Source organism: Accipiter gentilis, chromosome W (genome assembly GCF_929443795.1).
Source record: "Accipiter gentilis chromosome W, bAccGen1.1, whole genome shotgun sequence".
Taxonomy (NCBI): Eukaryota; Metazoa; Chordata; class Aves; order Accipitriformes; family Accipitridae; genus Astur; species Astur gentilis.
Window position 1 is genome coordinate 14,929,896 of NC_064918.1, and position 9,891 is coordinate 14,939,786.

The 9,891-nt window shown below is 44.2% G+C and overlaps 1 protein-coding gene across 1 annotated transcript in view; it reads left to right on the forward strand.

Moving 5' to 3' along the window:
- Positions 1-9,330, forward strand: part of LOC126035340 (endogenous retrovirus group K member 5 Gag polyprotein-like) — a 132,888-nt gene extending 123,558 nt beyond the window's left edge. Inside the window, exon 2 of the mRNA XM_049793869.1 lies at positions 7,607-9,330. Within this exon, the coding sequence (XP_049649826.1) occupies positions 8,199-9,206 (1,008 nt within the window). The 5' untranslated portion in view covers positions 7,607-8,198 and the 3' untranslated portion in view covers positions 9,207-9,330. The remainder of the gene's footprint in view (positions 1-7,606) is intronic.
- The last annotated feature ends 561 nt before the right edge of the window (positions 9,331-9,891 follow it).

Genomic DNA, 9,891 nt, shown 5'->3' on the forward strand with positions numbered 1-9,891 from the left:
GCCAATTTAAAATATTACGGATGAACAACTAACCAAATCCAACAGGTGTTAAAACTCAGATTTATTCTTCAGCTAAAGTCAGTCAGAAGTCCGGTAACATTTTATAAAGCCACAGGCTCAATGATGTAAAGAGAATTAATACTACACCACTGACTCAAGAATCCCCAAGATTTAAAGTGATGGCTCCAAAACACGCATATCACTCACCTAAAAGCTGAGGGCTCTCTCCCTCGAGGAGTTACCTCGGGCGGTGCCCCGACCCAAGGGAGAGTCCCCAACTGCAGACCCGCTGCTCCGAGAAGGACTGCCAACGTGTCCTCTGGCGGGACCCCGTTTATACCCCTGTCAAATCTGACCTGTGGTCATTTAATCCTATTGGGCAAGAGTGTCACCTCAGTGTACCTGGCACATCTCGACTGGCCAGTTCAAATTTCAACCTGCAGCCTCCAGTGTTTCCTTCCCCTTCTCCCTTCCTGGAGAAGTTTTGTTTCCTGCTGGCAGGATAGGGGTGAGGGGAATGTACTGCCACACAGGGTAGTGGTGGCACTCCTTCCTGCGGTACCCAGCAGGTGGTGGTGATGTATAACTAATTCCTCCCGACCTTTTCTTATCAGAGGCTTTTAATGTTTTATTTGGCTGCAGGTTGGCATTATCCATCACTTGGGCTTTTGATGGGGGCTCGCCCTCTGGCAAGACCCTTCTTTTCATGTTTGCTGAGCTGTACACAGGCAGGGCTGGCATCGTTTGGTGCTCATTTCCCTTCTTGTGCTCTCCAGGCCATGGCATGTCCAGATGATTGTCTGGACGAAAAACAGGCGAAACCTCTTATCGCTTCTGCAAGTTTAGTTGACACAGTCTTTCCACCCTTTGATTGTATTTAATACCTTTCGTTTCACATCTTTCAGCGCTTTACAATAGTACCAAAAATCATGATATCTATAATAATGCCATTTTTGAAGGGACAAGCCGAGGTGACGGTGTCTGGAGGGAGAGGGCAGGGAGAGACAAGGCAGGCAGAGGCTGGACATGGGGCATGGGGGACACTGGGTAGGAAGGTGGTGGCAGAGGGCTTTCTGTCGGGGGGGGGCTGGATCACCCCTGCCTGGGGTTGCCATCCCTGGGCAAGAGGGACTTGAGCTTTAGCTGAAATGTTGCCCTCCAGGACATCGATACGACCCTCCAGGACATGGGTGTGGCTCATGGGGCTGGGCTTGCTGTGTCCCCCCTGCTGACCTGGCATCTGGGGACACAGATGTAGATGGTGAGGGGGTGAGAAGGAGTGGAGAGGAAGATGTAGAGAATACCTCCTCTGCCAGCTGCTGGCATGGCTTTGAGATGCACCTGGTGCTCCGGAGACTGAAAAGCTCAGCTGTGGGGGGTGATGCTGTGGGCGTACATGGGCAGAGAGGAGCATGGGTAGACTGGGAAGCTGGGATGCCCTTGTCCACCTTCTGGGGGGTGACAAACAGCCCCATAGCCCTCACCCAGCACCTTCCAGGTGACTATTGGGCCAGCTGTTGGCATCTGGGGAAGAGTCTGGGACAGACCTGGTAAAAACTCATTTCTCCTTGCAAGAGCTGCGGCTGAGCTGAACAGCAAAGAAACCAGAGGGACATGCTGGAGATGGAGTTGGAGAGATCAGAAGCATGGCTGCCAAAATCTTCAGCTTCAAGTAGCCTGGATGGCCAGAGGAGGGGCAGAGGGGAGCTGAGGGCACATGGGCTGGTTGTGCTGCCTACTGGCATGGGGAGCTCAGCCAGGTCTGCTGGGCTGGAGCCAGTGCGGAGCCTGACCAGTGGTTGGTGAAGGGCTGTGACTGCAAGGACTAGGCTCAGCTCAGCACTGCTGGATTTGCAGCCAGCAGCTCCATTTTGTTGCAGGGATGCTCGGCCTCCCAGCTGCACCCCATGGCCAGCAGTACAGACACAGCCATGGGGCACAGCACTCCAATCCACTGCCCCCTTGGTGTGGAAATGCCTACAGATATCAAGAGGATTTTTTCTTCTAGGAGCCACCTGCTTCCCTAGAGAGGCCAGAGGAGTTCCCAAATTCAGCATCCTGAATGACTGGCCCCAATGCCATTGCTTTGCATGGGAGATAACTGCTTCCTCTTTGCTTTTTATTCCTTGCCACATTTACTTCCAGGTGTTTAACTCTCACCTTGGATCAATTTCTTGCTTAAAGTTATCCATTTTTCCATGACAAGGGCCTCTGAGATGATGAAAAATTGACATGGTGTAATAGCAGAGTAGTGCCTCTGGATCTGCAGCCAATCTCTCCTGCAGTATAGAAATAAAGCCCTCTGAACACTGCAGAATATCTGAGCAAATCCAATAGTGTCTCATTTTTATATAGGTATATATATGGGTATTGTTACGGATGCATGCACAACCAAATCCAACAGGTGTTAAAACTCAGATTTATTCTTCAGCTAAAGTCAGTCAGAAGTCCGGTAACATTTTATAAAGCCACAGGCTCAATGATGTAAAGAGAATTAATACTACACCACCGACTCAAGAATCCCCAAGATTTAAAGCGATGGCTCCAAAACACGCGTATCACTCACCTAGAAGCTGAGGGCTCTCTCCCTCGAGGAGTTACCTCGGGCGGTGCCCCGACCCGAGGGGGAGTCCCCAACTGCAGACCCCCTGCTCCGAGAAGGACCGACTCAAAATGTTCTCTGGCGGGGCCCCGTTTATACCCCTATCAAATCTGACCTGTGGTCATTTAATCCTATTGGGCAAGAGTGTCACCTCGGTGTACCTGGCGCATCTCGACTGGCCAGTTCAAATTTCAACCTGCAGCCTCCAGTGTTTCCTTCCCCTTCTCCCTTCCTGGAGAAGTTTCGTTTCCTGCTGGCAGGATGGGGGGGGGGGGGGGGGGGGGGGGAATGTACTGTCACAAGTGTTTGTTCTAATTGTGTTTTAGACTTACATGGTCTATTTTTTGAACGTACCTTTATACAACATAAGCAGACTCATGTGAATAATTAAATACTTAATGTAGATTGTTTCCTGGAATATCAAAACATAATAACAGTTAAAGAAAGATTAGATGTGGATGGTGTAGCATTCAGATAAAAGGCTGGTATATGTTCCATTGATGAAACTCAGAAGAAAAACAAAGACAGCACTAGAGGGAAACCAAGGTGATGTCTTGGTGTTACTTGTGGAATGGAGAAAAGAAGGGGATCCTGGAAGGAAACAGACTTGGGAAGAAGCAAGAGGCTAAATAAAGGAAAGAATGGAAAGTAATAAATTCAACTTCACTTCTTATGGAAAAGAGACTCCAAGGTAATGTGCATGGCAAAATTAATATAATGAAAGATGAATTTTACAAGTGGATCCACTATTACTTAGCTAGAATAGTAATTACCACCTTTATGCTTGGATAGTCCATTAGCTTTTTTTCTGGTAAGGGAAGGCAGCAATGGTGTTACATCCCCAGCATGGTTTTGTTAGTCTCTGTGTATGCAGTAAGTCTTTTTCTGTGGATGAGTGAGATCTGACTGACTTGTGCTTGTAAAGTGAGTCTCAGTGCTTCTTGGGGAGGGAGGAATTTGTACAGCCTGCTTGCTTTGCCCACTGGTGAACTCAGGAGTGGCATGGGTGAATTGTGTTGGAGGTGGCAGCCCTCTATGGGTTTTCAGCTTTTGTGGGAGCTGCTTGGGTGTTGGAGCGGCGGAGGAATGCACATAAGTCGACCCAATATGAGTGATAGAAGTGATTCAACTTTATTTGCACGGATAGCTCATATTTATACAGTTTGTGATAATTATGCCTACTAGTCCTAATATGATTGGTACATTGCTAATGTTTATTCATTACTAAAACACACCCACTTGTGGTTGGCAGCTACGCGTGTTCAGTAACTTTCTCATGAGAACTTCTTCAAAAGTTACTTGTGAAGTTATGCCAAGGTCACACCGTTTTTATTTTTCTCCTGATAACAGCGAGACCAGCTGTTGTTTTTCTCCCAATATCAGTAAAGCCAGCTATTTTCGGCCAAGGCCTAGTCTTGCTGCTCAAACTGACGTTCTTTCACACAGAACTCTGCTCGCACAACTTTTCCACAGGCCCATGTCCTTTTTCAGCAAGCCACTTCCCAACACTTGGGGAGTGTTTATATGTACCCAGTGTAATGTGTGTGCATTAAACCTGTTGAGCTGAGAAAGAAAAATGGTGCTGAAGAGAACAATTTCTGATCTATATTTTAGTCCTTTTGTGGGATAGGAAGGAAGATGGGGAGACTGCCAGAAACAGGTGTTGAACTAGGTTGATTATCCCAGTGGGTCTAATATTGTGGAAGACATGGTTTAGGAAATTCTGACCTAGAGGCTTGATCAATAGGCAGTTATGAAGATGACTTGTGAATGAGTGATCTTGCTGTCAGAACAGAAAGAAAAGGCAGATATGTGGAAGAAGTATCACATTGTGTGCTCTTGGGATGTGTGGGAAGGAGCAATTAAACAAACATGTACAAACATACACACTCTTTTGGGAAACACAATATTGTCTGTTGGTGGAAAGAATGGAGAATATTCCAGAGGATAAATTGTTTTTGCTTATATGAAACTTACAATGCTGACATATTATCCAAATTGAGACATCAGCATGGATGTGCCCACAAACACTGGACTAAAAAAAACCCCAAGATAATACAGGTTAGTTTTTTGTTGATAGTCCTATACTGTTTTCAATCCAGCACAATCCAAAAGGATAAAAGTTCATGTGCTCAGCCTCACTATTTTGAACACAGCAGTTTGCAATTACAGTGTATTTTGACTGGTAGGTAGGTAGCCTTTGTCCATTTAATAATGGGTTTAGGTGAGATTAAACAATGGAGTATAATGTCTTCAAACGTGGTGTGTAAAGAGCTAAGAGAAAGGAGAGGAAAACTTCTGTGTCAGACTAGTATCTTCAATATAACTGAGTTGCATATTCATATAGATGGTTTTGCAATCCCCCTGTGCTGTTTTCAAACTACAAACATTTTTGTAGCTGGTCCAGTAGGTGGACATAGAGTTCTCTTCAATATACCCTGAAGAGGTGCAAAAAAAATGCTCATCTAAATACTTCATTTTCTTTTGCAAATAAACACTATTGGTTTTAAGCTCTTATTGCATTGCATCTCACTTCTGATGATATTTATTATTCCATATTGCACTCAAAAAAATTCTCCATCTCTAAAGCTGGTACTTGTTTGGGAAGATCATAGTTTCAACTGGAACACTCTGTTTTGGCTGAGCTTATAGAGATTCACCTATGTTAAAATAAATAGTTGATGTCACTTTGTCACTTGATATGTAAATTAGACCGATTAATAGGGTTTTACTCTTTCTTTCCTTTAGCTTTTGCAGCAGCAAATTAAACAAAGACACATCAAAGTGCTATGAACAGACCAGATAATAGGTCAAACTTCATGAAGTGGTTTACTTTTCTAGGGAAATTAATCTTTGAGAATTACTCAATTTAAATTTCTAATCTATTATTTAAAAAAAATAATCCAACTTTTGTGAAATGCTACTTAGTTTCAACTGTAAAATGTGGATCGACTTTTTTTTCCCCCTGATGCTAATATGCTAGCATCACTTCAACATGTGTAACTTATGATTCCTTAGCTATAAGGATTCCTAAGCTGTAACTGATTTTGTCTTCCTCACTAGACACAGTAAGGTGTCAGTGTAAGTTGATGAGAGGCACAGTCCTTTGAAAAGTGTTTAGTGTAGTGGTAAGTTAAGTGTTATAAAATAAATCTATTTAGCAGATGGTGCAGAAGAATAATACCTATTTTAAAAAGTTGAAAAGCCTTTCTGTCATGTTTTTATAATGTTTGTATCTGTTCAATTTACCCATGTCTTTCAGGTTTAGATTATGATAAGCTCTTGATTACTAATCAGTTAGGAAAGTGCTACAGTAATAAACTTGCTTTCAGATTATCTTGATAATTCATTTTGATGCAACTGACATGGCAAAGGACAAAGATCATTGTGTCCAAATTGTCCTTCAATTTTCATTCAATAAAATTGATGTTATTTATAATGTTAATAAAGAGGTTTCTCAGCTGTCTTTGGCAGAAACATTTCAGCAGTTTAATAGGCTTAATTACATTACACAGTAGATGAGAAGTGGGGTATGTTAGAGAGAAGAGAGGTTCAGGAGAGCTGATTGCATATTTTTTTCAAGTTATCTCCTCCAAGCTCAAGAATGGTTCATCCTGATGAGAAAGAAATGAAGAAAAGGTGATAGGAGTCCCACATGGATGCACAGGGAGCTCCTGACGAAATCCAAACATAAAATGAATATGTACAAGAGGTGGAAGCAGGGTCATGTGACCCAGGAGGACTATAGAGATGCTGTCTGAGTATGCAGGGATGGGGTTAGGAAAGCCAAAGCCTACCTGGAGTTGAATCTGGTGAGGGGTGTGAAGGGCAACAAGAAGAGCTTCTACAGGTGTATTGGCAGCAAAAGGAAGACTAGGAAAAATGTGAGTCCTCTGCTGAATGGGGCAGAGGATCTGGTGGCAAAGGATGCAGAACAGGCCAAAGTACTCAATGCTGCCTTTGCCTCTGACTTTACTGATGAGACTTGTTGGGAATTGGCTTGATGAAAAAGGACATGGGTCTATAGAAAAGTTGTGCGAGCAGAGTTCTGTGTGAAAGAATGTCAGCCTGAGCAGCAAGATTAGGCCTTGGCCGAAAATAGCTGGCTTTACTGATAGCAGGAGAAAAACAGCAGCTGGTCTTGCCGTTATCAGGAGAAAAATAAAAACGGTGTGACCTTGGCATAACTTCACAAGTAACTTTTGAAGAAGTTCCCATGAGAAAGTTACGGAACACGCATAGCTGCAAACTACAAGTGGGTGTGTTTTAGTAATGAATAAACATTAGCAATGTACCAATCATATTAGGACTAGTAGGCATAATTATCGCAAACTGTATAAATATGAGCTATCCGTGCAAATAAAGTTGAATCACTTCTATCACTCATATTGGGTCGACTTATGTGCATTCCTCCGCCGCTCCAACAAATGGCGCCCGAACGGGGACCGAAGAAAGGGGAATTGGAGCGACGGACACTGAGAAGCACCGGTAGCAGCGACCGGGGGGCAAAAGATTAACCAAACGCTGATCGTCTTGGTTGGTGTGTTAACTCTCGTGCCTGGACCGTCCAAAAGGGGTTCGCCGTCAGTGAGGGCTACTGGAAAAAGGCTGCAAAGACTTTTTAACCGAGGTGCCTTAATCAAGGTAGCACCCAGGAGTATCAAGAAGCCGGCCGGCAATGGATCAAGAGGTAGCCCTAAAATTATTACTGTGCTTTATAGAAAAGCGGGGGGTAAATTGCGTTAAGCAAGTTTTGGGATTAGTTGCTTTAGGTCGTGTTAAGGGATGCTTTAAGAATCTGGATTTATTATTTGAGGAGAGTGAATGGCGTAGATTAGGAGATGTATTATGGGATATGGTAATTGACGATGATAAATCAGCTAAAAAACTAATGAAGCAAGGACAGAAACCTTTCAATTAGTGTGGGTACAGCTTTTGAGCTTAGTACCTGGAATGCTATCGGAACCTCCCTATGGGATGAAATTAGTGACGGGTCTAAAGAAGTTAAAGGTCTTGCAACTTTATGGAAATTGATTAAGACAACTCTGTAAGAAATGAAAGCAGATTGTAAAGCGTCTGCGTCTGCTTTTGCTGCTCTCTCTCTCCAACCGCAAGCGAAAGGGAAAAGCGGGGAGAAAAACATAATGCAGCGAGAGAGACTTTTTGGAGCTTGTTCGCCTGCTCTTGTGCCCTTGACTTCTGCTCCACTCCCTGGGACTGCCGATATTAATCAGCCATCCGACAGTTCCCAAGCCTCCCTAACCGTACGATTAAAGGAAACCCTACAGAATCAGGGAGTGAGTAAAAATCTGCCTACGAAAAAACAGCCCCCAGATACCACCGTTCAACATGAACAAACTATACCTAGCATATACCCTGATTCAAATAATGCAAACAAGGACTTGTCTACTCTAAAAATAGAACAAAAAGAGACAATGTTAGAATTGTTAAAGGAAATGCGAAAAAGAGACGGGGAAACCAACCGCACCCACCATAGACGCGGAGCCGCTTGTAATACCCGCTTGTAATAGCCGCTGCAGAAGAAAGGCAGAGACATTGGAGGGGTGTAATAAAAGATGCCATTATAGAAGGGACTATGCTCCAAGCATTCCCAGTTATTGCATCAAATGGACAGAAAAAATGGGAGGTGTTTGACTGGAAGGTCATTGAGAAATTAAGGAATGCTGTGAGTCAGTACGGAATCAAATCCGCCTTAACTCACCAAATACTGCAATTCATTTTTTCTGCTGATACGCTGATACCTCAAGATATTAAACAGCTAGCACAGCTGGTTTTGACACCCGCCCAAATGTTAGTGTTTTTCCGGCAGTGGGAGAAGCTCTGTGATAGGGAACAAGCAACATCACGACAACAAACAGATCCCCTATGGGGAGTAACCATGCAGATGCTGATGGGTACTGGACCCTTCGCATCAGGGAACGCTCAGTTACAATGTATCACTGAGGTTCATCATCTATCACAGATCTTGGCATATCAAGCTTTTCTTGCCATACCAGACAATATGTACAGCCATGCTTTTACCCAGGTGAAACAGGAGAATACAATTTATGACCACCCTGACACGAACGAGGGCATGAAAGAAAACATGTTCAAAATACTTGCTTTTGAAAATGCTACTGAAAAGACACGCAAAGCATTGTGTAATTTGCCGAAAAATGCAGACGTTGTTGATATGATAGAATACATGGATCGATCAGTGGACTCACAGAAAGTAGCCTACGCTGCCACAGCTCTCCAAGGAGCTACAAAGAAACACGAGGCCAGTGAGACACCCTTGGTCAAGTGTTCTAACTGTGGCAAACGTGGACACATTAGGAGCAAATGTACAGTTACTGCTAACAGTAAGTGCTGCAACAAGTGTAAGAAAGATAACCATACCATCAAGAATACAGGAAGAAGGGAAAATTCACACCGACCGCGAAGGCCCCTCGCGCGACGACACGAATGCAAGGGGCTTGAGCTGCCAGCCCTCAGGCAGCCTCGCAACCACCAGATCCGCCACCGCAGGAAGCTCCGGAGTGGATGTGGAAACCGCAGTCAACATAAAGGGACCATTGGGGGTTTGGACTTAGTGCATTTTTAATGGGGTGATCTTCAACAGCTCTAGAAGGAATTCTGGTAGTCCCAGGCCTTATTGATGCAGATTATTGTGGGACTGTGAAAATTATGATTCATGTTTTAATCCCTCCTGTTTCTATTCCTAAAGGTACCAGAATAGCACAATTAGTTCCATTCAGGTCGTGTGTTCCGAACCCAGGTGAAGTACAACGTGGAGATGGTGGATTCGGCTCCACAGGGAAACGGCAGGTATACTTTGCCATGGACACAACAAGAGGTAAACCAGAAAAGGTAGTGCAATTGGAAGGGCCCGATGGAGTTGTCGTCAAGAAACCGATGACAATCAATACAGGAGCTGATGTTACGATTATTTCACGATGCATTTGGCCTCCATCGTGGCCATCGATCAATCCAAATTTTGGTATTGCAGGGATAGGGGGCACACAAGCCACCTTAATAAGTCAGCTACCGATTACATTTGCGTTCCCCGATGGTGAACACATTACGACGTGTCCGTATGTCATGACTACCCCAACTGAATTGTTTGGCCTCGTAGGCCGTGATTTATTGAGCCAAATGAAGGCAATGTTAGTGACACATCCATTTTTAGGAGCGGTCACTGAGGGGTAGCCAATTCTGAAAATTAACTGGAAAATAGATGACCCTGTTTGGATTGATCAGTAGCTGCTAAATTCTGAAAGGCTGCTAAA